This window comes from Hipposideros armiger, unplaced genomic scaffold, assembly GCF_001890085.2.
Source record: "Hipposideros armiger isolate ML-2016 unplaced genomic scaffold, ASM189008v1 scaffold_12, whole genome shotgun sequence".
Classification (NCBI taxonomy): Eukaryota; Metazoa; Chordata; class Mammalia; order Chiroptera; family Hipposideridae; genus Hipposideros; species Hipposideros armiger.
The window spans coordinates 2,528,489-2,556,440 of NW_017731362.1; the positions used below are offsets into that span (position 1 = coordinate 2,528,489).

The 27,952-nt window shown below is 36.9% G+C and overlaps 1 protein-coding gene across 1 annotated transcript in view; it reads right to left on the minus strand.

The window, feature by feature from the left end:
* Nucleotides 1–27,952, minus strand: part of ATP8B4 (ATPase phospholipid transporting 8B4 (putative)) — a 207,140-nt gene that overhangs the window by 113,425 nt on the left and 65,763 nt on the right. Inside the window, exons 7-9 of the mRNA XM_019664027.1 lie at nucleotides 15,069–15,141; nucleotides 10,422–10,492; nucleotides 5,603–5,685 (exon numbers count right to left, since the gene is read on the minus strand). Of these exons, the coding sequence (XP_019519572.1) occupies nucleotides 5,603–5,685; nucleotides 10,422–10,492; nucleotides 15,069–15,141 (227 nt within the window). The remainder of the gene's footprint in view (nucleotides 1–5,602; nucleotides 5,686–10,421; nucleotides 10,493–15,068; nucleotides 15,142–27,952) is intronic.

The window sequence follows — 27,952 nt, forward strand, 5'->3', positions numbered from 1 at the left end:
AAAAACACTAACAATCCAATTTAAAAATAGGTAGAGAACCTGAATAGACATTTCTCCAAACAGGACATACAGATAGCCAATAGACATATGAAAAGATGCTCAATGTCACAAATCATCAGAGAAATGCAAATTAAAACCACAATGAGATAGCACCTCACACCTGTCAGAACGGCCATCATCAATAAATTAACAAACAACAAGAGTTTGAGAGGATGTGGAGAAAAGGGAACCCTCATGCATTTTTGGTGGGATTGCAAATTGGTACAGCCCCTAATGAAAACAGTATGAAGGGTCTTCAAAAAATTAAAAGTAGAACTACCTTATGACGCAGAAATCTACTTCTGGACATTTATTTGAAGAAATCCAAAACACTAATTAAAGAAAAAACACTATGCACCCCCATATCAAACTATGTCGAATTACTGTAACACGATGCACAATAGCCAAGATATGGAAGCAACCCAAGCGCCCATCAATAGACGATTGGATAAAGAAAATGTGGTATATATATACAATGGAATATTACTCAACCATAAAAAAAGAATGCATTCTCGGGCCAGCCGAGTGGTGCAATGGTTAAGAACTGGCTTGGGATGCCAGAGGGCCCCAGTTTGGATCCCACATATGAGGGCCAGTTACACTGCCCAAAAAAAAAAAAAAAAAAAAGAATGCATTCTTATCATTTGTGAAAACAGGGATGGATATAAAGGGTATTATGCTAAGTGAAATAAGTCAGACAGAGAAAGACAAATGTCACATGATTTCACTTATAAGTGGAATCTAAAGAACAAAATAAACGAACAAACAAAACAGCACCAAACTCATAGATACAGAGACCAAACAGTAGGTTACTAGATGGTAGGGGGTCAGGTGCGGGGTGAAACAAGTAGAGCAATTAAGTACAAATTGGTAGTTACGAAAAAGTCATAGGAGTATAAAGTAAAACATAGGGAACATAGTCAATAATATGGTAATAACTTTGTCTACTGCCAGGTGGGTATTAGACTAGTCAGGGGGATCACTTTGTAATTTATATAAATGTCTAACCACTATGCTGTACACCTGAAACTAATATAAAATAATATTGAATGTCAACTGCAATTGAAAATTTTTTAAAAGGGGGGGTAAAAGTGAAGGGGAATGGAAGCTTCCGATTTCCAACTGTGAAGCAAATAAGTCATGGTGATGTAATGTACAACATAGGGAATATAGTCAATAGTATTGTGATAGCATAGTAGTGTCAGATGGTTGCTGGACTTATCAGGGTGATCCCTTAGGTATATAAATGTTGAATAACTATGGTGTACACCCAAAACTAATATAATATTGTATGTTAGCTATATTTTAATAAAAATATTTTTAGAAAGATTTATTTACTAAGTGGACCAACAGGGAACTGAGTAATGACTGAAAGAAAAGAATGAATAAACCATCATGTCATGCCTATGGAGGCCACTAGCAAGATACTGTCCGGTTTAATTGCAAAAACGGGGAGGCAGAGATACTTATGAGAGATATCCTGAGGCCCTACCCATTCTCAGTTTTGACCCCTGGTGTCCCCAGTTTGGAGTTTTCAGTGGGGATTTCTCTGTAGATAGGAGTGGGACACTCAAGTCTTCAGATACTTGGAAGATATGAACTTAGGATACAAGGACAGAACACTGTAGTTTGGTGCTAGAGAAAGTATTTTTGGCAAGTCTCAGAGGAAAAACCACACAGTAACTAGAAGCAAAAATAATGCCATACTCAGATTTGCCCAGAAGTCACAAGCTAAAGATATACTTAGCCCAGACAGGCACGCCTCACATGTCTGTCTCATCTACATGACCTTGTCATAGCTAGGCAGGCCATTTCCAAATGTACACAATGCTGATATCATATTTTTAATTTAAACAAAAGAATGCAATATCTGGTTTTGATTCCCATGACTCAGGAAGTCTTTTTCTAGTCACCAAAGGAAACCCTGATATCTACTGATACTCTGTTATGGCAAAGGTGAGTAGAGGAGACAAAAAAGACAAGCTAGGAAAAGAATGGGGGAGTAAATGGATCAAAAGAAACTGGATAATACATGTGGACATATTTTATAATTCTACATACGTCATATTGCATCTTGTGCTTAGGAGGTGCTTAATAAGCAGACTTAAGAAACTAATATGGTATGATGACAAACAGAAAAGATTAAAAAAATGGAAAAAGAGGCAATGCAGGCAGAGAAAATAAGAGTGGAAGAGGAAAATGAAAAGAGAATAGTAAGAAAGAATGAAAAAAAGGAGGAAGGGAAAGAGAACTGGCGAAATGGAGTAGAGAAATGTGTGTGCATCGTGTACAGTATGTGTCAACGTGTATGTCAGAGAGGCAGGGAGAGACTGAAATTAAAACATGTAAACTAGGGCTTAGAAAAAAGAAGGAAAAGTTGAAGGCTATAAGAGTGCAAGAGTAATCGTGGGAAGGATTTAGCAGTTGTTAAGGGCCCAACTCTTTCCAAAACTTTTCATGCCACATCTTGTGTCACCCTCAGGTCTTTAAATTTGGCCGCTAACAGAGGAAATCCAATTTGTATATTATATCTAATTTATTTCCCCTTAATGCCTCTATTCATTCTTCAGATGCATTCTTGAAAACAAAATAAAATCATATTCTAACAGGCTAACCCTATAAAACATCATATTGTCTTGAATTTTAAGGTAGATTGAAATTCAACCCAAGATTTAAGAATGAAAGAGTAAAATTAGCAGAAACCTGGCTCTTAACCCAGAAGTGTACCAGCCTCATGCATTTGGCATTACATGTTCTCTGAAAAATTACCACAGTTACAGTCTAAATTATAGAAAAGAAGGGTCTGTGTTGCCTTTATTTGAAAACAATTATACGTTACAGATTTGGTGAGATACTTATGTTGTGTGAAGTAAATTCAGGCCACATCTAATAAGTAATGATTATTACTGCACTTGAAAAACATATTTTGTGAAGTATTAAAAGAGATGTTTATATATAAGTAAGTCCTTTAACCTTTCAGGATATCTCATCTGTAAAAAAAGAAATTATTTTATATGAGAAAGTGGTATTTTCCTTCAGCTTAAGCAACATCACTTGTGTTGGTTAAAATTTGGGATATCTTGAGTTAAATTATGTTTGGAGAAAGGTTTTGAAGTAAAGGCATTATAAAACCACCACACCAGATGATCCTTCTTCCAGCCACCTGCCTCCCGGAGAAGGGGACCCACCTCTCTAGGTTTGTCCTACGAGGCCTCATCAGGAAGCCATCCCGCACCACACCTGTTCACACTCCACTCTCAATCTCTTTACCTTAGGCCCTTCCTTTACCCTCCTATGTCTTTCTGGGACTTGATGGTGATCCTGCCCACCACTCTTTGGCACTTGGGACCATTTATTCATGCATTCAGCAAGTACTTATTGAGCACCTAGCATGTATGCACTAGGCATTGTTCTAGGAACTAGGTATATCTCAGTCAGTGAAACAAAGATTCCTGTGCAGCTTACACTGCAGCAGTAGAGATGGACAATAAATCATAAACTTTAAAAAAAGTAAGTTATACAGCACGTCAGATGGTGATAAGTGTTATGAGAAAAAGGAAAAGTTAAACAGAGTAGTTGGGATTGAGAGATAAAGACTCATGCTGAGAAGGAAGACTCTTGGCCCCATTCCTGGGGTTCCATGTAAGAAATCCACTTAATCCAGCCTGGACCTTTATCCACTATCCTGGCACTGACCTTGGAGGGTGGTAGAGACAGTTAGCACTCAACAAATATCCATATTTGTTATTTCCCAGGCTCCCTTGCTGTTAGGTCAGACCCATGTGATTCACGCTGGCCAATGAAATGTGAGAGGAAAAAGCAGTTGAAAGTTAGTATGCCTCTTTCATCTTATCCTTATTCTGATATGCTGACCTTAGGGGCCATAAGTCTAGGCACCACGGCTACAAGATAGAGAAGGCCACCCAACCTACATCAGAATGTCCCATGAGCAAGAAATAAATTTTACTTTTTATGCCACTAAGATTTGAGGGTTGCCTGTAACTGAATCATAGTATAGGCTATTTTCATTGATATCTAGGAAAGAAAGTGAACTGGGTAATTATAACTTTCATTTTCTGTTTTTTGATGATAAAAAAAACTAAAAATCATCAATTTTTACCTCCTCATAGATTGACAGAGGCATAAAGGTACAATTCTGGCAAGAAAGAAATGAGTAATGAGAAATTATATTTAGGTTGCCCTTTCAGGACTTCATAAACATACTGTGAAGTATTTTAAGCAAGTAGTTTAATTCACAAACACAGCTTACTTTTTTTCAATTCATATAATGAAATTTCATTGAAAAATTACTTGGTAGAAAATTTGTAATTTGTTCTAATCTAATCAAAATATTTCTTGAGCAATTCAAAGTTTCCTGGCTATTCCCCTGTCTTAAATCTCAAACTGGAGGAATATTTTTTTTCTGTAAACATTTTTTATAATAGAACTTTTTTTAGCAGAGATTAAAATATTAACAGAATCCAGATGGAGTTTACAAGTAAATGCAAAGCATAGACACTATAGGCTCTAAGCTGTTCCACTGTAGTGTAAAACTTTCTAATGTAAATTTGCCTGTGCTTTAACTCATAGAATCATGCTAAGACCCTTGTCCACATTTTCATTTAGTGGACTGTAAGGAAAACATTTTGGAAGATAGTGTCAAACTCATCAAGATTCATTAATAAATAAAATCAACCTGTATGGAAATAATGATATGCAAGGCCTAGCATACAAGTGTGTAAAGCAAAAGACCATTAAGTGGTAGCAAGAAAGCCATAAATATTCTCCTACAGCTTGTCGTGGTGCCTATAGTTCTATCATTTATGGCTCTTTCTTTCAGCTCTTAAAGGATTTTGTTTCTCTGTGACGGCTTTCACAAAAAAGAACAAAACAGCTGGAACATAACAGGCAGATGAGACCATGCTGAGGAGCAGTGGACTGGGTGGAATGGTGTGAAGATGTTGATAACAAAACCATGATCTAGAAGGGCAACAGCTGACCTACTGAGTAATAAATCAGAAGAGCCTTCCTGAACACCTGCTATCATTAAGACATGCGCTATAAGGCACTATGCAAAATATATACATACATAAGGTAGGATTACTGTCTTCATGAAGTTTGCAGTCTAGTGCTTGTTCTTTATTATGGAGCCACAGAATGAGTGGATGGTTAGACCTAGAGCTAGAAATGCATGGCCCATAACCATCCTTCAAGGGTGATTCTGCAAGTCTTCATAGGACTCCAGGGAGGCCAAGGTCAGGCAAGTGAAGAGGATTGTGGGACAAGAGGGAACAAGAGGTAGAGAAGAGGAAACAAGAATGAAATGAACAATGAACTGATGAAGTCATTCTCCCCTTGGTAATCATTTTTACTCTTTAGCGTGAGAAGAGATATAGGCTTGGATGCCTGGAGAATTTTATGTCCTTCCACCAAATGAAAAAAACAAAACAAAACAAAACAAAAAAACCATAAATTTTTCCAAATAATTAGTTTGTTACTTTTTTTGCTATAAAAGCTTTTCGGTTTTGAGATTTTTGTTTGTTTGTCTATTTTAAACACTTACCATCAAACTCTGCAAGTCTGCTAATATCTGCTCCAAGCTCTGAGGTAACTGATAAAGCATGGCGGACTTTAAGGTTCGTTTCCCTGTGAAATTAATTGACATGGTGTCAATTTTCATATGGAACAGCCCAACAGTATCTTACACAAAACAATCAGGTGGGTGAAGCACATGCAAAATCCAACACAAGAGATTCAAAAAACGCTCTTTGAATGTCATTCACATCTCTCACAATGTCTCAGGAAAATGGACAGGGCTTTGTAGGGTCCTAAGAATTGGCATTCCACCCACAGCATATCTGTATAACAACACAATAATCTGTTTTGCTATATAGAACAGAGGACATAAATACGGTTTCATTCAAACCTACTCAGACATCATGCATGAGTTAAAAACACATTAAGGATGGGAACACAGTTGCCAAATAAAGGAGGCCAGTATCACTCCAGAATCTACTATCTACATAGGAGTTTACTTGCAAAAGATGGTCATGGCTAATTTCACAGTAGGTGAAATTTAAATGGAAAAGGCACACAGTTTTCTTTTTCTTGGAAAATCAAGCCAAGAATCCTGTAAATCTAGAATCAAACAACCAAACAGGAACTCACTGGGTCACAGTGAGCTGATCTTCTTCTTCCAGGCAGGACCACACATATATCGGACAGATGGCTGCTCTCTGGTATTCATGAAATGACTAGTGGTGAAGAGTCTATGACCACCACTCACATCTTGTGTTTAAGAGCTTGACATGCCATTTTCTCAATTAATTCAACCTAATTCTCTTCTACTATAGCTTAAGATCATTTGTCAAAGTTCTATCTTTTATGGAAATGTTTAGTAGTGGGTTCATTCAGTCAACAAATATTGATTGAATACATACCGTAGTCACTCATGATACTCATTGCTGCCCCACGAGGGTTATTGTCCTCTTGAGGGAAACAAGTAGTAGGTAAAAAAGCAAATATCACCTTTTAGAAGTAAATGCCACACCATGAAATAATGGAATTTGGAGAACCAAGAAGCAGATAAGATACCTGAGAGGGCATTTAACATAAACTTCCCATAGAAGAGTTTCACAATGATGTTAAGACAATATGAACACCCATAGAAATGCCCATTGGTGAAACCGATTTCTGTAGGAAACACTAAATTAGATATATAATTGAAGTTACTTTGTATAAAAGTAATCTCAGTAATCAAAATCTATTAATTCCTAGGAGGCAGAGATGAGTAGGGATTGAGATAGCCAAGAACTTCATAGCCAAGAACTGAGGCAGAAATTGAGCTGGACTTCATGGACAAGAGTGAGGTAGTGGTATTGAGGTTAAAGGACTAATGTGCGCATTCATTTAAACAACTTTTCAAATACTAGAAATAGTCACACCAACTAGGCCAGACAGTCCTCATTCCTTTACCCTACCTACTCAATACATCATGTCACATTAAAGTTTTTTATCATTTTAAGTTACTTCCTCAGGATTCTCTCCAATATCTCACTTTTACCTTCACATGTAGAAACCAAAAGGGAAAGATAATCACACATAGGCCTTATGATAATAAACAAAAAAAAAAAAGAAGTGTATATTTTTCAAAACTCCTGATTAATGGCTTCAGTGTCATGCCATACTCTTCCTTAACATGCCTAAGTATCTTGATAAACTTCAGAATGATTTTCAGCATATGAAGTAATACAGAAATATACTATTTACCTTTTACTGTTTCCCCTAATGGTAAATTATTACAAAATTATATCACAATATCACAACAAGGATACTGACATTGAATGAGTCAAAATACAGAACATCTCCATCACCACAAGGTTTCCTCAGGTTGCCCTTTGTAGCCACACCCACTTCTCTGCCTCCTCCAACCCATCACTCCTGGCAACCGCTAATCTGTTGTCCATTTCTATAATTTTGCCATTTCAAAAATATTATAAAAATGGAATAATATAGTATTCCATTTTGGGGACTGGCGTTTTTTACTCAGCGTAAGACTCTGGAGATTCATTCAGGTTGTTGCATATATCAATAGTTCATCCTTTTTTATTGCTCAGTAGTACTCCATAATGTGGATATACCACAGTTCATTCAACCATTCACCTGTAGAAGGGCATATTAAGTTGGTTCTAGTTTTGGGATGTTACAAATAAAGCTACCATAAACATTTGTGTACAAGTTTCTATGTAAACACAAGTCTTAATTTCTCTGGGATAAATGCCCAGGAGTGAAATTGCTGGGTTTCATGGTAGTTGCATGTTTAGCTTTTTAAGAAACTGCAAAACTGTTTTCCAAAGTGATTAAAATATTTTAATTACATTCCCATCAGCAATGTGTGAGTGATCCTGCTCTTCTATATCCTTGCCAGCATTTGGAGTTATCACTATCTTTTATTTGAGCCATTCTTATAGATCAGGGGTCAGCAAACTTTTGAGATGGAAGGGCTGCCAGGGGTCAGCAAACTGCAGCTTACAAGCCTCAGGCTCTGAAGTAAAATTGAAAATGAAAATAAAACTATCATAATTTCATTCATAACATTTTTAAAGAATATTATTCACATAATGGTGATTATGTAAAAATATATTTATGGCTCTTGAATAATTTTTAAATTGTTGTGAGGGACAGGATTGGCTCTTCCAGGGGTAGGCAAAGTTCTGAGATGGCACGTACCCAAAGAGCTGCATGTGGCTCGCGAGCCACAGTTTGCTGACATCTGTGGTAGCTATGTGGTGATTATCTTATTGTGGTTTTAATTTTAATTTCCCTAAGGCAGCAGTTCTCAACCTGTGGGTCGCGACCCCTTTGGGGGTCAAGCGACCCTTTCATAGGGGTCGCCCGGTACTCATATGTGGGCATATCTGCATGTGGGCCTGGAGACGGATAGAGGAGCGGTGCCTCGATTCCTAAGACCATCAAAAATATGTGTTTTCCAATGGTCTTAGGTGACCCCTGTGAAAGGTGGAGAACCGCTGCCCTAAGGGCTAATGATGTTGAATATTTTTTCCATGTGCTTATTTACCATCCGTATGTCATCTCTGATGAAATGTTCCTTCATATCATTTGCCAATTTTCTAATTAAATTTGTTTGGTTTTTTTACTATTGATTTTGGAGTATTTTTCATACATTCAAGATACAAGTCCTTTGTCAGATAGATGGTTTGCAAATATTTTCTCCAAGTCTGCAGCTTATCTTTTCATCCTCTTAACAAGGTTTTTGTACAGCCAAAACTTTTAATTTTATAAAGTACAATTTATCAAATTTTTCTTTTATGAACCATGAATTTTGTGTCAAGTCTAAGAGCTCTTTGAGTTGTCTTAGATCTTGAAGATTTTCTCTTATGTTTTTCTCTAAAAGTTTTAGTTTTATGTTTTACAATTGAATTCAATTTCTTTAAAAATTATAGGGCTATTCAAATCATCTATTTCATATTGGATGAGTTGTTTTTTAATGAAGTGGTCCATTCATCTATGTTGCTAAATTTATATGTGTAGAGTTCTTTGTAGTATTTCCTTCTCCTTCTGGTGTCTGTAGGCTCTGTCATAATACCCCCTGGCTCATTCATGATATTGTTAATTTGTGTCTTCTCTTTTTTTATTTTTCAGTCTTCTAAAGGTTTGTCAATTTTATTGATGTTTTCAAAGAGCCAGCTCTTTGTTTCATTGATTGCCTCTATTGTTTTTCTGTTTTCAAGTTCACTGTTTTCTGCTCTTGTTGTCCTCTCCTTCTTTCTGCTAGTGGTAGCTTTGGATTTATTTTGCTATTTTCTAGATTCTTGAGATGAGAGATTAGATTATTAATATGAGACTTTTTTTCTTTTCAAGTGTATGTATTTATCGCTATAAATTTTCCTCTCAGCACAACTGTAGCTTCTGCCCAAACCAGGGGTAGGATCACTGAGGCCAAACTAATTGAATGGCTCGATATGACAATGACTTGGGAGGCAGTGGTTAAAATGATGGGTTCTTTTGTCAGGCTGCCAGGTTGAGTTCTGGCCTCACTCTTTAGAGGTTTGGGACAAATTACTTATTCTTTCTAAGACTTGGTTTTCTCACTGTACAATGGGGCTTATTTAGTACCTACTTTAGGAATAAATGATAAATTCCATCTACAAAACATTTATGGTATCTTTAAAATGTAAGCATTCAAACTATAGAAATGATCCCTGAAAAGTTTATATAGATGATGCATTCTGGAATTGTACACTTGAAACCTATATAATTTTACTAACCCATGTCACCCCAATAAATTTAATGAAAATTATTTTTTTAAATGTAAGCATTCAATAAATGTTTTTATGCTAGACAGACACATTGAATCCACTGAAACAGAACCAAATTCTAGAACTAAATTCAAAATTAACATCAATGTCAAAATTGCATCATACTCTATTTCTCTCATCTCTTTTCATGTCTTCATTTGACCCAGTTTCTAAAGGTTGCCTTCTAAAGTAACATTGGCCCTTTTTTCCTCAGGAGATCTTGATCACTGCTCCTCTCATTTTTCTTAGAGAATCACTTGAAATTAAAAACGAACAAATCCAAAAAGAACCGTTCTAAAGAATCTCAGTGAAGAGTCCCTGTGTAGAATTAGTCCATAGACATGTTTGGCTCACTGTTTCTGAAAGAAAATATATTCAAGAGAAAAGAGTTTTCAAAAGAGCTACAAAGTAATTAGCAAATTGGCCTTTTAATTTAGACTCCTATTTCTTCCAAGAAAATAAAATGAAGAATAAAGTTTAATATTTTAATTCTATCCCTAAAGGTATTAGTCTTAGATATTTTCAAAAACAACCTAATTAATTATTCTAACTTTAATAACTTACCCATCGAGCTCAGCAGTTTCAATATAACACAGGCCATGCGGCTCACTGCTTGATAGGAGAAGCAGATCAGCCTATTTTTAAAAATCAGAATAAAGAACACTTATAACGGAAGATTGGTAAGAAGCCTCCTATATTGTATCACCCCTCCACTACTAATAAGTCAGGAGAAACTTAGGGAAAAAGTGAGAGAGGTAAAATCCTATTCCACCTGTCATATTCCCTGGATCAAACCCTCCCTCTACTTACCGGTTCCTGTTTTGCTCACCCTTGACCACCAAAGTATAAGTTAGGGCAATAAACTTTTATAACTTTATTATAAAAATAAATTTGCTTTCTTTGCAAGAAGTATATAAAATTCTATTTTCTTGCTTTGATAATTACTAATGGAAAATATAAAACTTTCCCAAATAAATAAGATAAATGGACATATTCATATACACATATTTTAATTCCTTTGTATTAGCAGTTTAGAGCAGGGGGCAGGCAAAAAGATGGGGAAAGACAGATGTGAAGTAGGAGGAATTTGAAAACAATAGAAAAAAATAAGAGAGAAAAGGAAATATTTAAAAGAGAAAAGTTAAAAGAAAAACAAAGCATAGAATTTAGAAAAAAGAAAAAGATGGTGGTGTGTAAGGAAGAGAAAAGAGAAAATAAAGCAGGGACTAGGCAAGTGGGCAAGAAAGAACAGGAAATGTGGTAAAAGACAGTGGAAAAACATTGAGAGACTGAGTAGTTGTGGTCTCTCACAGAGCTAAATCCATTTGTGTGTTGGAAATGACCTATGACAATTCAGTTTTAGAATTCTGGTAGCTTTCTATATTGGGAAGCTGACATTTTATTTCAAATTTCAAATTTTATCTTAAAATAAGAATTTTGCTTTCACATCTTGGTTATTTTACATAATGCTATTATACAATATTATTTGCAAATGGGTGCATATATCTTTTTGAATGTGTTTAATGTTTTTGTTTTCTTTGGATAAATGCCCAGAAGTGAAATTGCTGGTCCATCAATAGATGAATGGATAAAGAAGATGTGATACACACACACACACACACACACACACACACACACAGTGGAATATTATTCAGCAATAAAAAAAGAATGAAATCTTGCCTTTTGTGACAATACGGATGGACCCACAGAATATTATGCTAAGCGAAATAAGTCAGACAGAAAAAGACAAATACCATATGATTTCACTTATATGTGGAATATAAAACAAAATCAATAAGCAAAACAAGACAGAAACAGGCTCATAGTTACAGAGAACAAACTGATGGTGCCAGAGGGGAGGGGAATGAAGAGATGGGTGAAAAAATTGAAAGGAGAAAAGAAGTACAAACTTCCAGTTATAAAATAAATGTCACAGGGATGTAATGTACTGCACAGGGAATATAATCAATAATATCTTAATAACCTTTCTCAGTGACAGATGTTTACTAGACATATTGTGGTGATCACATCATAAGGTAAATAAATTTAGAATCACTTTGTTAGACACCTGAAACTAATATAATATTGCATGTCAACTATACTTTAATAAAAAATAAATAATAATAAATAAAATAAGGGTTTTTATGAAATTCTGAAGGATTTGAGTGTCTACAAAGAATTGACTAAAATTTTACCAATATATTTTGACACACTAGCCCAAAATTTTCTACCTACATCTGAATGTACAATTGACATTCCAAATATGTGAAATTTTCTTACCTTTGTTTTTAAAAATATTAGAATTGCACCATTCTCACATCCTGAAACTTAAATTTAAAAATCAATCCACTCCTTTCAGTGTCTCAAGCTTTTAAATCTCCAACTCAAAAATAGATGGTGGTATGTGTGTATGCGTGTGTGTGTTTTGTGTAAACTGTGAAAGCCGAGTTTTAGAAGAAAAGCAACTCGAAGTACAAACAGGCATCTTTCTCTATATTTCATAACTATTTTCAATTACTGATGATTACAACTAGAGAATTTTGGATTTTGTTTAAAATGATCCTTTGAAGCTCAGGGAAGGAGAGGCACAGACCCAAAGAGCATGAAGCTCTATTGCTATCATATTCATTGAAATGTAAATATGAGAAATAAGAGCAAGGGGAATTTTCAAAAATACTTTTTCCATTTAAAGTCAAGATGGGTAATTTGGGCTAAAGAGTGGCATATACGCTTCACATATTCCCTCTATAGTGTGTCTGCTTAGGTTACATTATCACAAGTCAGAAAAAAACTTCTGCCTCAACAGGTTTCTTTGACTCTTTTCATCTATAGATGAGGAAGAGCCTTGATAATGCAAACCTATTTATTACTTAGGGAAGGAAAAGCATGATTTTTGGAACTCACAGCTAGGCAAATGTCATTAATTCCAACCAGAGCCATCTACCTTAGACCACCATTTGTATGTTCTTCTCTCAATTATTGGTGCCTTTTCCCATACCCTGCCAGGAGAGGCTCAACTATATCTCCCAAGAATGAAGCAGTGTTTCCCAATACAATGCCCTCTCCCCACCTTCCACAGCAACAAAACAAGCCCAAGCATCTGCCTTATGGATATGTGAAACAAATACTCCAATCAGAGGAAAGTTGAAAAGAATCCACTGAACTTCTTTCAGTCCTCAGAGCCAACAACATGGCTCTGATAGGTTTATTAGACATAATTAATGTTTGTTGAATTAAAGTTTAAATGAAGGGAAACCTCAAGCAATGATAACACCTATAAGCTGTATAATTCTTTAAGGGTTTACAAAACACCTTTGCATAATTGTGTCACTATTTTCTCAACAACCCTGTGCGGGGGCAATACTGTTCTCATTGAATGAATAAGAAACCTGTAAAGCTCATCCCTGGCCCCACAAGCACTAGATGAGCTAAATTGATTCATGTAAAGTCCATAAGCTTTACAAAGTCATGGTGAGAGCTTCTTCACATCTAATTGAGGAACCCATAGCTCCAAAAGATTTAACACGACACTCATGGCCACACAGCACTTAAAGGGCAGAGCTGAAACTAGAATTCAGAACTCTGACCCCCAAATACATACTCTTTCCTCTGGTTGACTGCAGAATCACTGGACTACACAACTATAAGAAACAGAAAGCATTTTGCTTTGTTTTGATTTGCTTTCTTGGTGTTCAAAAACCAAAACTACAATGCTGAAAGAATATCAGGATAGTGGCTCCATAACCTCGAGGGAAGATAAATTTGTAGAATTTGTTGGAACACTGTATTTGGATCTCCTTTTATTTCTTTCAGCTATTCTCACACTTGGAGTCCTTTATCTTCTTTATCATCTATAATGTTATCTTTCTTTTTTGTAGTCCAAAAATAAAAATCCAAAATAGCTCATGCAGTATGAGTATACTTAGAGGAAAATGTGTCGATATGGACAAAAATCAGAATAAAGTCATGAAAATAAAAATGTATAAGATTATAGGCAATATTTTTATTTAAAATTTAAATTTCACATCCAAAAAACACATAAAGATACATATTGAATACTAATATGTACTAGATATAGCATTATTTTTGCTTTTTAGAATTAAATTTATTTGAGAACGTTAAGTAAAAGGTAGTGAAAAAGAAGAGAAGGAATGGAGGAAAATAATAATGGCTGCCGTAATCATCTACTCATGGATACGCCCTCACTTTGGTTAAAAAACCCTTGCCCATATATTTCACACCCACAAATCAGTAATTGCTTATAAACAGGAATCACTGGCCATTTACTTTTTTCCATGTAGAAAATAGTGTGCTGCACATCTACACTTTAGCAAAAAGCTTCCACTGCAATACAGTTCAGATAAATACGTTTAAAAAATTTTTTCTCTGAGAATTCCCAACTTTCTATTGTCTCACATATTTTTTAAAGGATGATTTATTTACAGAAATTAGACTACAACAAATAACTCTGACTTGAAGCTATAAAACTGAAAATAACAAAGAGGGAAATTGAGCACAAAATGCCCTCTCTGGAAGGATGTCCAAGAAAGGTGCTGATAAAGGCTAGATGAGACACCCTGATGTGCCTGCCGAGAGAGAACCAAAGCCTGTCCTTCTCAGGACTGGAGTTTAAGTCAAATTAATCTTTCTAGCCCTTTCATTTTATATACAAAGCAAAACCTCATAAACAGCATTTTATTATTTCAAAAAAAATCAATAGAAATTTTCTGATTGTGATTATTTAGGGAGGAGCATACATTTTCTCCTTCTCTAGCTTATCTTTTCTTCAAATATCCTTCAAATTACAGAATTAATTCCATTATTGAGAAATAGTATTCAAATTATATGGGAACAAACTGTTTTTAAAGTACTCTGGAGCATTTCAAAAGCTCTTATTTACATCAAAAGTTGGAAAATCTTTTGTATCTATTAATTTAACCAAAATCCCAAAGGAAATAGACAAGGTGATAATCACTCAGCCTTATCTGAGTTACCATGTTATTGAAAGTAATTAATCAATATATCTTTTAAAAATTTTTATAATTGAGACATTTAATTAAAACATTTTATATTGTTTACAAATACATCCTGGTATTCCCTCCTTAATTACTCTGAATTAGTACAGATTTATTAAATTTTCAAATGTAAATACTGCAGTACATATGCTATTTTAATACGAGATAAATTCTTTAAACAATACTAAATACTCACGGCAACAAATTGGTTATTTTCTAATTTAATGATGTCTCCCACTTTGACATTCATCCATTTTTCATTCTGCAGTCTAAGAACAAAAACAAAATTAATTATTTTCAGGAACATAGAAGAATCAAGGGGATGTATTTACAATGGACCATCATATTCACATGACAAAAGAAGCAGATAATATTTTTCTAGAATGCCACATTCAAAGGCCCTTACATAACAAAATCTTTTACCTAAGTGATGTGGGAACTAAGGCCCAGAGAACTCAAGTGATTTGCCCAAGAATACCGAGGGCTTTAGTATTATCCTTGGGGCTAAACTCAAGATGGCTGACTCTTAGCTGTGTTCTTTCCAGCACTCCATAATGTCAACTTTATATAGTAGCTATTAACTCTCACTTGCATTTCCTTTCCCAGAACATTAAATCCAGTCGTTGACATTCTTGGCAAACTCTGTTATGAATAAATGTAGAAACATCACTGCCATTGTGTCAAAAGTCTGTTTAACTGAAGGCAAGAAGTGAGGGAGGGGGCAGAGGCAAGGGAGAGTGGTTCGGGGCAATAGCTAAAATGCAATGAAGAGGAAAAGAATAAATTTTGGAAAGGGCAAGAACAACAATGAGTGATAAAAGAAAACTTGGAATATTTAATGAAAATGACCACCTACAAATCCTCCTCAGCCCTGTGGCTAAGGACGGAGTTGGTGGCATTCTAATGGCTGGGGCCAACAGCTCAGAATTGAGGACACAGCCAAGAAGCTGCACTGCTTTCTTTGACACTCATGTATACAGTGAAGCCCTGAGTCTACCCTTCACAAAGGGGTTTATGATGAAAAGCTTATTGTATCTAGTTGGTTGGGCCTCTAGTGAATGGCTAGGAAGGCAGGCCATCTGAAAACAGACCACCTGTGGTGGTATAACGTGATTTAATCATGCCTTCTGGTATTCTATAAACCAGCTTTGTTTTCCAAGTTGGAAGGCTGCATCACACATCTTTTTCAGTGATTCCCTTTTAGGAAAGAAAGCCAGGGATGAGTAGGGTTGATTCCCCAACAAGTTGTAGAGCAGATTCCCCAAGTTAAGGTGGGCAGGTTAATTTCATTATGCAGTTTTTAAAAACAACCTAATTTACTTGTTTTATAGGCTGGAAAACAGTTTTAAATATTTATACAACTGTGAAATATGCCTCACACTATCAACCCTGCTGGGTCATTTGGCTTAAATACTCAAAAATTTTTTCTTTAATATGGGTCCAAGTACATGTTGTTCTGGAAAGTTTTCAACTGCAGCATTTTCATCTCTAGCCAGAGCTCAATCATTTTTCCAAAGCCATGCTTTCCTGCACTTTATCTAGTTCAACGACAACAGGAGAACCTAGGAAGCCTTCTAAATCTCATTTTATTTATGTTTACAGGTATGGATTGTGTGCTGGTTTATTTCTTCTGGGAATACCTCCTTTGGAGTGCTAGGAACATTTCTCAGGGGACAGTATCTCAGATAAAAGTTGATGTGAAGCAACTGAGATGGAGACCATGCCGTTATTTATGGAAATTGCACTGCTACTGAATTGCCCTGAAGTGTCTATGAAAGTGCATCTCTTTCATGAAGCTGAGATGATATTAAGTTTCATTTACAAACTCATCTTCCTCCTACCTGTACACTATAAGCTCTAGGAAGGGCCACACCCTACCTCTTCCATCCAAATTGAAAATCAACCAAAGTAAAAAGGGAATACAGGAGCTCTTACACATTTCAAAATGCACATTTGACAGTTAAGTTTGCACAGAAAAGTGACAAGAGCCACTCTTTAGGGGAACAAACCAAAATCTGAATTTTCCTATTTAAACTCTCTTTAACTTCTTTTTCTCCAGTTCAGTACCATATTTCCCCTTATAAAACCAAAGCATTTGAAAAGGTGTGTTTAAAGGTGTGATGTTATCCATGGGAATTACTTGAATTAACTGCTACACTTAGGAAAATACTAGACCAAAATCTCTTGAAAAAAAAATTTGCAAAACCCCAGAGCATGCAAAGACTCCCTGATAGGAACAACCTGATCTGATAAACACGAAGTCCTACCAGAACCGTACAGAGGAGTGGTAAAGCTGAGCAAAATACCTTTCCTTGTGCCAAATCCTCACGCCCATTTCCCTCCTACTCAACTGTACCCCTACTTGTCTTTTAACCTCTACTTCCTAACTTATTAAATATTTCCAAAAGCAGAAAAATACTCAAATAATTCATTTGACCAGGCTTTGCTAAGATCTAACAATTAATCTGCTCATATCATTCGATAGACCAAGAAAGCAGAAAAAATACCTATAACCGTATATGAGCACAGGCTCCCTTACTTTATTTCATTCCAGCTCTCTTTCTTTTTCTCTCTTGCCAACTGCTTGCTCTCTTCCCAGGACATATTCCTAACAGTATCTCCAAGCTCCTCTTCCCAAAGAGCCCTTTTGTTATTCCAGACATCTTCCAACACCAGCTCTACCCTTGGTCACCTATACTCCTTTCCACCTGTCCCAATGGAAAGTTCTCCCCTAAAAATAAGTACTCCAAATATTTTATCTCCAAAGTCTTATGATTAACAATATCTGAGATCTCTAAAAACTTTCCAGTATGTGTATATACAAATTCCATGGGACACACTATCACCTGTGTGGACTATAGGCTGTGGAGAACCTTCACCAAGCAACAATACAGGCAGACAAATTTTTTCTGAGCTTGAAACAAAACATTGTTTGTGAGGGTATACAACCATGGGAGAAATTTCCCCAAAGAAATACCATTCAAAACTAACTAGCAATCTGGAAAGAAACAGCAAGGAATATTCCTTAGCTGTTGACCCTGACCCTAGCACCAATTTAACTATTGGGTTCTCGGAAAAGTCATGATGCATTTTTGCAATGAAAAACATAGAAAAAATACATCATGACTTTTCCGACAATCCAATACTTCATCAATAACTTACACAATGAACACATAGACACATTTGTTGTATTTGTGGATGCATCCTACCAAGAAGAGAGCATAACCATATCATAAGATTATTATAGAGCGCCATCACAGGACTTGAAGGAGTTAGTTACCAGAAACTGAATGAAGAGTAAAAGGAAGGCGTACAAAATAAATTATTTTAGAGAGGAGAAAGTAACACTCTACAGATGTAATTAGAGTTTTGAAGAAATAGGGCCTGGAGATATTGGTAAACCATAGGGGTGTGTGATACCTTGGTTCAACCCTTTATTTGAATATATACCTGTAGAACAATCAATCTGTATCATACAATCAGAGGAGAGGTTTTTTTTGTTTTTTTTTAAAGTTATTTCCTCTTCTATCTTACCAAGTAATTATAACTGTACTTAACAAGAACTTCAGAGATATAATTCAATGAGCACTAAGGGTCATAGCTAAGAAGTAGCCAAACTTACTGAACAAATATAAACTGATGAAGACCTGCAAATGCATTTAAATCATCTATATTTTAAATTCCACCATTTTGCTTGTCCTATCCACTACCATCACCACTGATGACATAAAAGACACACCAGCAGGACTGGAGGGGCAGACAGGAAGACTTACTTTAAAGCTCATCTTCAAAATATTTCTAGGCTTCTTCTAAGATTTTAGTCTGTATAGTGATTGCATGTCGTCATCATCCTGAAACAATGAAAACAGGCACTCCCTGGCTCTCCATGTGTGGTGCAGCTGTTCTCAGGGCTCGGCTAGTGTTTAAAGCAAGTTTGCATCATAACTCTGCGAGGGGGACACAGGACGGCCTCCTGGGCCGTAACAATGACACTTAGCTCCACAGACTCGGCACAAACATACTTTGATTTTACCTTTTCCTGGGAAAGCCCTTGGAGATTCCTGTGATAAATGACTATTCTGAAAGCAAGTTAATTCACGTAATTGCAGTGAATCAAGAAATTCAAAGACTTTAAAATATGCTGATTTCATTTCAGGTTTTGAAATGGACATAATCTAGTTAATGCTTCTTTGAGCCAGGTTTTTCAAAAATAGCTTTTACCTTAGTAAACTCAAAAGCCAATCTCTAAAACAAAGCCAAAATTCAAGAAAAGAACTCATAAAATTTAAATTCCAAAGGCATCCTAAAACATATGGAGTTTAACTGCCATGGAACAGAAACTAGAATTACTTAGAGGAAAGAATTTTTTAAATACCACACTCATTAACTCCAGGCAAACCTCGAAGATATCGCGAGTTTGGCTCCAGGCCACCACAAGAAAGCAAGTATCCCAGAAAAGCAAATTGTATTCTTTTTGCTGGTGGCAGGTCTTACCTTCAGTTGGTAAAAAATGCAACACCTGTGTTGTGCAATGAAGCGAAGCACAATGAAATGAGGTATGCCTGTATAATATCTACTCTCAAAACATCAGAGAACCTGAGTTCTGAAGAAAGGCGGTGAGAGATAGCAACTGTATCTAATAATTGTTGATAAATTGGTCTGAGCCTGCTTCTGTCTGATGAGGTGCAGCATTGTAAGAGCCGCTAGGCTTTGCTGAGAAGCTTCTTGAGAACGTGCAAGTCTGAGAATGAGATAGCACCTTCCATTAAGATATATGGCGTATTTTGCAACCTCTATCAAAAATTTAAATGGCTACACTTTGATATAAATATTCTACTTTAAAGAACTGATTGCACTGGTGCTCAAAGGTGGACATACAGGATGTTGATTGCAGTATTATTTGTAATAGCAATCTATTAGAAACCATCAATGCCCACCAATAAAGATTGGATAGGTGTACCGTGGTAAACCTATTCAATCATGGCTCATCTACTCAGTGGAATACAATGCAGCCACTAAAAAGTGTAAGATAGGTCTAGATGTGCTGATATGCCATATTCTCTAAGTTACGTTATTAGGTTAAAACATGAACATACAAGGCAGAGCATACACTTGGTAAAATTCTAATGGTGTTTTGAAGCAAAGATATACCTACAATATCTTTGTTCCTACATACATAGAAAAATTTTTGAAAGACACACAAGAAGCTGTTCAGTGGTTGCTACAAGAGAAAGGAGATGAAGTGGGAAAGAAGAGAGATTTTGTTTCATTGTATAAAGTTTTGTACAGTTTGAACTATATTCAGTACATGAATTTTTGGCATTATATATAGATATTTTAAAGGCCAACTGAGGAGGAAAAAGAAAAGAACACTCTTCCAAGGTCACATGTAAGTGGCAGAGCTGGGACTGGAATCTGAGTCTACAAATCCCATGCTCTTAATAAATCTATATTTATTGTTCTCTTTTACTTTATTTTCTATGATATTTATGTATTACCTATTTAGAAAAAGAATGGACCCTAAGGAACAAGAGCAATTTGATCACAGCAATAGTGCACACTCTCCGTGTTTAAAACCGACTGATCTAAAGACAGCTTGCAGTCATGGTCCCATGACACCAATGTTCAGTGGACAGCAGCAGTTTCTGGTTCTTTTCAATCCCACTGCTGTCAGAGCCACACTAGAGTAAGACGTACAGCTTGGCTCTCATCCTCTAACAACAGACTGGTGAACAGAATCTCATTACATTGAGAATAGCATAATACTCATATCTTTGGAATCTATTTATTTTGAAGAATACAGATGTTTCCCTCTTTTTCCTCCCTTCTTGTTAGCACAGTGCTTATGCTGAGACAGAATCACACAGGGAGGTCTGTGGTCAGCTGCTGAAGATGCTCTTCTACCAATTTTGCCTGCGAAAAGGGTGGGAAGAAGTGGAGATGATAAAAGATGTAACCCTACAGCATGGATAATTTAGTTTAACGATTTGCTGAGAAAAAGCAGTCAATCTTAGAGGTGTCTTGCTTAACTTACTTATAGATCCTGTTGTGCATTACTAGGATGCATACACACACACACATACACACACACACACACACACACACACACACACACACACACACACACACACAACGTAGCCTTCCTATTTTGGAAACATAATGACCAATTCACTTACTAAGTTTTACCTGAACTGGAAAAGCCTACTGAGAATTGTGCAGAAAATGTATTCTTTCATCGTTTCCCTAAACTGAAACCCTTCTGAATCAGTCTCTTAAGATCCTTTGTCTTCCGTACATTCTTAGTAGGATGCCATTAAGAGATGGCTAATAGATGATGAGACCACAAGGAAAGCAGAAGAAAATTATTTTAAAGGAAGACTGTTACACCTGCTTCATATGAATGCTGAAGGAAATACCTTAGATTGTGGAGAAAACACTTATTTAGGTCTATGTTGAATCCCTGAGCAGCAGTTTCAGAGGGAAATCTGTGCGCAGGAAGTTTGTTGGCAAGTTCTCTTATAACACCTGTGGGGGAGTGAAGGAAAACAGTTGGGCAGAGGGAGGAAGTGGGCTATTGATGCAGAGCCCAACTTCTCTTTTTGAAAAACACCCCAAAAGAAGATAGCTCCCAGTGGAAGAGAATCAAACCTGAACACCTTGGTTTCAGGATGAAAGGCTTATATTGTGTTTTCCCATTGCCTCTAGTGACATTATTAATAAATTTTCCTATACAGAGCCAGGTTATGAGAGAACCAAATGTCTATTAAGCCAGAAAAAAATATTAGTTGTTGAACATGCCAAGTAATAATATGTGCCATACCAGCACAAACAAGCAAAGGCATCTCTCAGTGGTATGATTTGATTTGCTTGGGTTAGAGAGCCTAGTTTCCTGGAAATAGCATTCCTGATTTTGGAGCACAAAGTACAGCTACAAGAGAGCACTGGAAGATCATGAGTTAATTTATTTACTAGATTTGCAGTCATATTAAGTCCTAAGCACTTTTTAAGAAAAATTTAAAATATTACTTTGAAGTAGGTTGCAATGGTTTATCATTTTGAGCGCTTCTGAAATAGAACACCATGTAGGTAGAATTCTTAATTAAATCATCACCCACTGGCATGTGAGGTCCCCTTCATTAATAAATTCAAGACCACCATACACACAAAATGAGCACTCTGAGCCAAGCACTGTGCTGAGTGTCAGAGCTCTAAGTGGTGTTGGATACATACTGTGGTTATAAAGGAACCCAGAGACTGGTGGGAAAACAGAAATCTGGTTCTTAACAGCCCCAATTAATTCATCTTTGACTCTGATACCTGGAGCATGTGGATATTCTTCCAGTCAGCAATGAAGAATACCTGTACTTCAGGACAATGACCTCAGTGTTAGACTGTTTGCCATACAGCTGTCATCAAAAGCCCAGTGAGACAACCAATAGACCAGAGAAATTGTCTAATAAAGGATATATTAACTTTCATTCCTCAAGATATTCCCTGCTTTGTCCCCTTATACAATGAGCTCATCAGAAAACTATATGCCTGGACTATATTACTCTGGTCCCTCTAGACTTGACTTCGCAGAATCATGACTTAACATCATGCCAACAGACTTCAATCAGGATTTACTCATGGTCATAAGTAAAATATCTCTGATTTCTGAGGCTTCAACCATTATGTTGTTCATATTTCTCTCAAGACCAGTATAAATCTTATTGCTCGCAATTACTAGAATACTTACTTTCAATGAGCCATCAGTTTTGTACCCTACACACTTTCATTATGAGTAGAAACAAAGTTCAAGGTAATATTTCAAATCCATGAATGACAAATCCTAAGGGATTGTTTAAACAAAAACTAGGAAATTTTATAGTAAAGACTCTGTTCTTTGTGGATGACATTGTAGGGACAATCTTGATGCTTGCAGAAACAAAATACTGTTCAGAATGTACCAAAAGTTGGAATCACTTTTTTTTTAAATCATTACATTCTTAAAGAGAACAATCCTGACCTCCTATTTATGACAAAAATGATGCAACATAGTAGAAAGAGTCCGTGTCGTTAGAATCAGAAAACATGGACTTGGGTCCAAGTTCATCCAGTCAGCCATGTGACTTGAGCAAAAAATTGACCAAAGCTGGAAATCCCCACTGTGACCTACATTAATTGGCTTATGCCAACCCCTCAGAATACCTCTTTAATCATAAGACTAAGGTCTTTAAAATGGGATAGACCCACATGACATTTAAACACCTATCTATCATGACCTCTGAATTTCATGTAAGATAAGTTTATCAAAGTATTTTGTAAACTATAAAATAATATATACTTTAAAGTATTGTGACTATTTTTATCATTATAAAGCATCTCATTATAAGGATAGTGCATTCTGATTTTTATTTCTAGTCCTCAAAAGAGCTATATTCAGTATCTCAGCTTCTTTTTTTTTTTTTTTAAGATTTTTATTGGGTAATTGGGGGGATGGGAACAGTGATGGGGAATTGGGGGAAGGGGAACAGACAAGTTGCTGTCGTTTTGTTCTTCAATCTAGTTGTGGAGGACGCTGCTTCACTGGCCCAAGTTGGCACCATCATTGCGCTCTTCCCTGGCGAGGCAGATCAGTCGCCGGCTTCTGGACGGCCGCTCACTGCGGCTGCTGGCCGCTCACGCTGGCTGCTGGCTACACACAGTAGCCCATGGCAACCCACTGCCACAGGGACTGCAGCCTACGCCGTCGCCAGCGACTCACGGCAGCCCAGCTCCAGGTTGAGCTGTTGTTCAGCATCTTAGCTGTAGAGGGCAGTGTCACTGGCCCTCATATGTGGGATCCGAACCGGGGCCCTCTGGCATCCCAAGCGAGTTCTTAACCATCGCGCCACTCGGCCGGCCCTCAGTATCTCAGCTTCTTAATTGCCCATGCTTTCTCCAATCAGGATTTTGTCTTCATCCCTCCAACTGCAACTTCTCTTCGTGTTGCTCAGTCCAAGGGTCAGTTCTCAATCTTCACTTTCCTCAAAACAGTTAGCTGCCCCCTCCTTCTTCAAACATTGTCTTTGTCTTAAACCCAGAGCACCACATTCCCTTGGTGTTTCTTCTTACTTCATTAGACACTCTTTCTCAAATCCTTAGCCAGCCTTTTCTCTTCTTCCCTTCTTCAAATGTCAGAGTGCCCCAGAGCTACTCTCTTCACTATCTAGAAGCTGGACTCTCACCCTAGGTGGTCAGGTGATTTTCAAATATGTATCTTCAGACCAGACATCGCCCCTAAGTTTCAACTGCCCATTTTACATCTCTACAGAATGACTAATACCACAATAGAATGCTGGCCTCCCAGTCCAGGCAAAAAAACCACCACCACCACCACAATAATATGCACCTTCCCCATATGTCCCACCCAAGAACCACTCCTGATTTCTCTCTTCATAAACACCCACCCTTTACAGCAGCACACCGATTGGCTCTTCCTTCAAAATACATTTCAACCTTTGGGTATTAGATGTTATTAAGAGAGTACTTCTACTTTATTGGGTAAGGTAATGATATTATGGCTAGATATATTTTAAGTTCTTACCTATTCAAGACAAATACTAAAGTGTCTACTGATAATGTGATATGATATTCAGAATTTGCTTTTAAAATACCCTAGACAATAAAAAGTGAGGATAGATACAGAAATATCAGGAAGTATGTAATACACCTGGGTAGTACATAAATAAAAGTTCATTTTACTGTTCTATTTTCATGTGTTTGAAAACCCATAATAAGATATATGCCTGCTTCTTACCACCTACATTACCACCACCAAGGGTATGGCATCGTCACTTCACCTGGACAGCAGTAGGAAACACAATTTGTCATCCTAATTCTGTTCTTGCCTCTCTCTACTGTCCACTGTCCACACAGCAGCCAGAGAAATCTTTTTTGTCATTCCATGTCATTCTCTGGCTTAAAACCCTCCAATAGATTTTCATTACATTTAGTATAAAATTGTAATTCCCCACTATGACCTACAAGAATTGGCTCTTTCCCCCCTCAGAGCTCCTCTTTATCACAATATTCTAGCCACAGTTGACATCTTACTGTCAAGTTCATTTCCTCTTTGGGGCTTTAATACTGATTGTTCCTTTTATACAAGATCTTGGCATGGCTAACTCCCTCTCCACTTAAATCTCATCTCCTCAAGGGGCCTTGGCCACCTTACTTAAAATCATCTCCCCACCTCCCATCCCATCGCTCTGTGTCTTATTATCCTATTTTATTTTCTTTGTTGTACTTATAACTGCCTGAAATCATATTATTTTTATTTTCTCTCTTCCCCACAAGACAGTAGGCTCCTTAAGGCAGGGATTTGTCTGCCCTACTTATTTCTGTATCCTTAGTATGTAGGACAGTGCCTGACACAGATTAGGTGCACAGTCCGTATTTGTTGAATGAATATTTAAATGGACTAATTATTTACATGGCTACTCATGCTGTATGCTTAACATATTTAGCTCTAGCAGGAAAGTGAGTAATAATTCCACATAACTACACCTGCTGGGAAGGTCCTAAGAAAGTATAGCTGAGATAACTGCAAAGTATGAAAAGAGGGTAAAGATAGGATGAATCATTGCAGGGCAAATCCTAACAGCTTAGAGAATAAAAGCATTATTCATTATCCTCAATGTGTGTACTGGTGACTTACATTTCACATGGCTATAAGGCAACAGGGAACCAGGTTTTATCATGTCTTTACATTTCCGACTTCTTCAGTATGATCTAGGTCCTGAATATGTGTTGCTGTTTGAAAGAGTAAGTAGATGCTGCTGAACTCAACAAACACTGAGCATTTACTACACACCAGGCAACGGGCCAAGCACTGGGGATAAGCACAGCATGGTTCCTGGCCTGAAGATGCCCAACAGTCATGGAGGAGGCCTCAAATGGGTTGTTAAAATGCTGGGCTTAACTCTAGCCTGATAACATGCATGTGCTGTGGGAGCACAAAGATGGGACTGATTGTTCTACCTGCCTACAATAGGTATTGGAGGGATTTGCAGAGGGGGATCCCACAGGAGCTGAGCCCCGATGGATGGAAAAGGAAGAAAGAAAAGAGCACATTAGAAGTTTAAGCAAAGCATGTAGCCATGATTATTAACAATGTTAGACAGGCGAGCTGGAAGCTCGACTGGAATAGGTGCTCTGATAGTAAGGAATGGGGGTGGGTGTGGGGGGAGGGGTGACCAAGGAGTTTTCAACAGGAATATGTTTTGATCTGAGTTGTTTTATAGAAAGGAAACTGTCAGGAATGTAGATGGCTTAGCACAACCCAGTCCTGCTTAGAAAACCATGCTCAACATGCACACCACACCAGCAAAAAGCCATCAAGCAATATCTCTGTACACAATGAGGGCATGTCATTGTTTCCGACTGAAGAATTTATGAGAAGACAAAATTTTAAATATATTTCCAAACAGGACACAAAAATTACTATAGACCCGTAGGTAATGAGCATAAACAGACAAGAGAAATAAGACAAACAAAAAAATACTTGAAAAAATAATCACCTTCACTAAAAACCAATGGATTTTTAAAACAATAAGACACCTGCTTGTACTTAAACATATGGCCTAGATAATATTCAGAGTTGTGATGGTGTTGTGGGAAAACTATTCATTTGTTCCTAGAAAACACCTTAACCACATATATTAAGAATCTTTTAAAAAAGGACAAAGTCTAGATTCCCTAGAATTATAACCTAAAGAAATAAAGATGCATATAACATTTACATCCAAAGATGTTCCTCTGAGTTTTTATAAAAACAAAAATTAGAAACAAGCTAATTATCCAACAATAGAGGAATGACCGATTATTCGGCTATAAAAAATGTTTTCAAAGAATTTTTAATGTTATATATGAGTTATTATGTCAAAGAAAAAAATAGAATACAAAATTGTATATATTGCATGAGCCTTTTGCATATATGCATATTTGCAAAATACCAACAAACAAATACAACAACAAGAAATAATGCTTTTCTCTAAAAAGGAGAAATGTTTATTTCTCTGAGTTTTTTACATTTTTATTTGACTAATTTTAGCTAAAGCCTCACCTCTTCCAGGAAGCCCCCTCTGACCCCTAAACTCAGCTAAGCACCCCTTCTCAGTCCTTCCATAGCAGCCCATGCATCCCCCATCACCATACACATTATATTAAAACTATCCACTTGTTTATCTCTCTCCCCACAAAATTTGTGAATCCATAAAACTAGCAATGGCAACTTAATCATCTTTGGTACATTAAAGATACTCAATATTTGGGGAACTAAGACAGACCTAAATATTCTTCTTTGGTTCAGAGCAGCCATATGTCTGGTTTTCATAGTGCTGGGACAATTCACCTGGCCCCAACAAGACTGCCTCTGTGGTTGAGCCCTCCCAGTTATTCCAGTCTAAGCCAATAGGATTAGGTGCAAACAGGAGCTGTAACACACCCTCCTGCCCCAATCTGGGACATGAACTACAGCTCTTAAATGAATCCACTATTCCTGGACCCTGCAGACCTAGGTAAACTTGGCTCCTGGGGAGTGTTCTTACATATCCACTGCCCCATGCCTCATAGGCCACAGTTCTGTAAGTGCCTGAAACAGCTGGAAATTTTGGGTTGAGTATTGATATATCAAATGATGGTTCCATTTCTTATATTGTAGAGGCAACAGGGATGATAAAGGCCTACTAACACTATCCCTTTATTTCTCTCTGGCATTACTCAAATTCCAAAGTCTGTAGAATTTTCTGCTCGCTGGATATAGATGATGCTTTTTGTCTGGAATAGACTCTGGTTCTCTCTACTAGGAAATCAAAACCTTTCTGCCTGAAAGTTTTTGTTTTAATTACTTACTGGGAAACGCTATATTGTATGCTCCACTCAGCTCCAGAATGAAGTTTTTCTGCTTTAGAGCAATGACAGGCTGGCCTCACACTGCCCCAAGCTCTCCATGCTTTTTACCAATCGGAGTTTCATGCATTACTGTTTTACTTGTAATCTACAAAACTGTATCTAAATATGTGTATAAGCAATCTTCTCTCTTCTGAATTTCTTTCC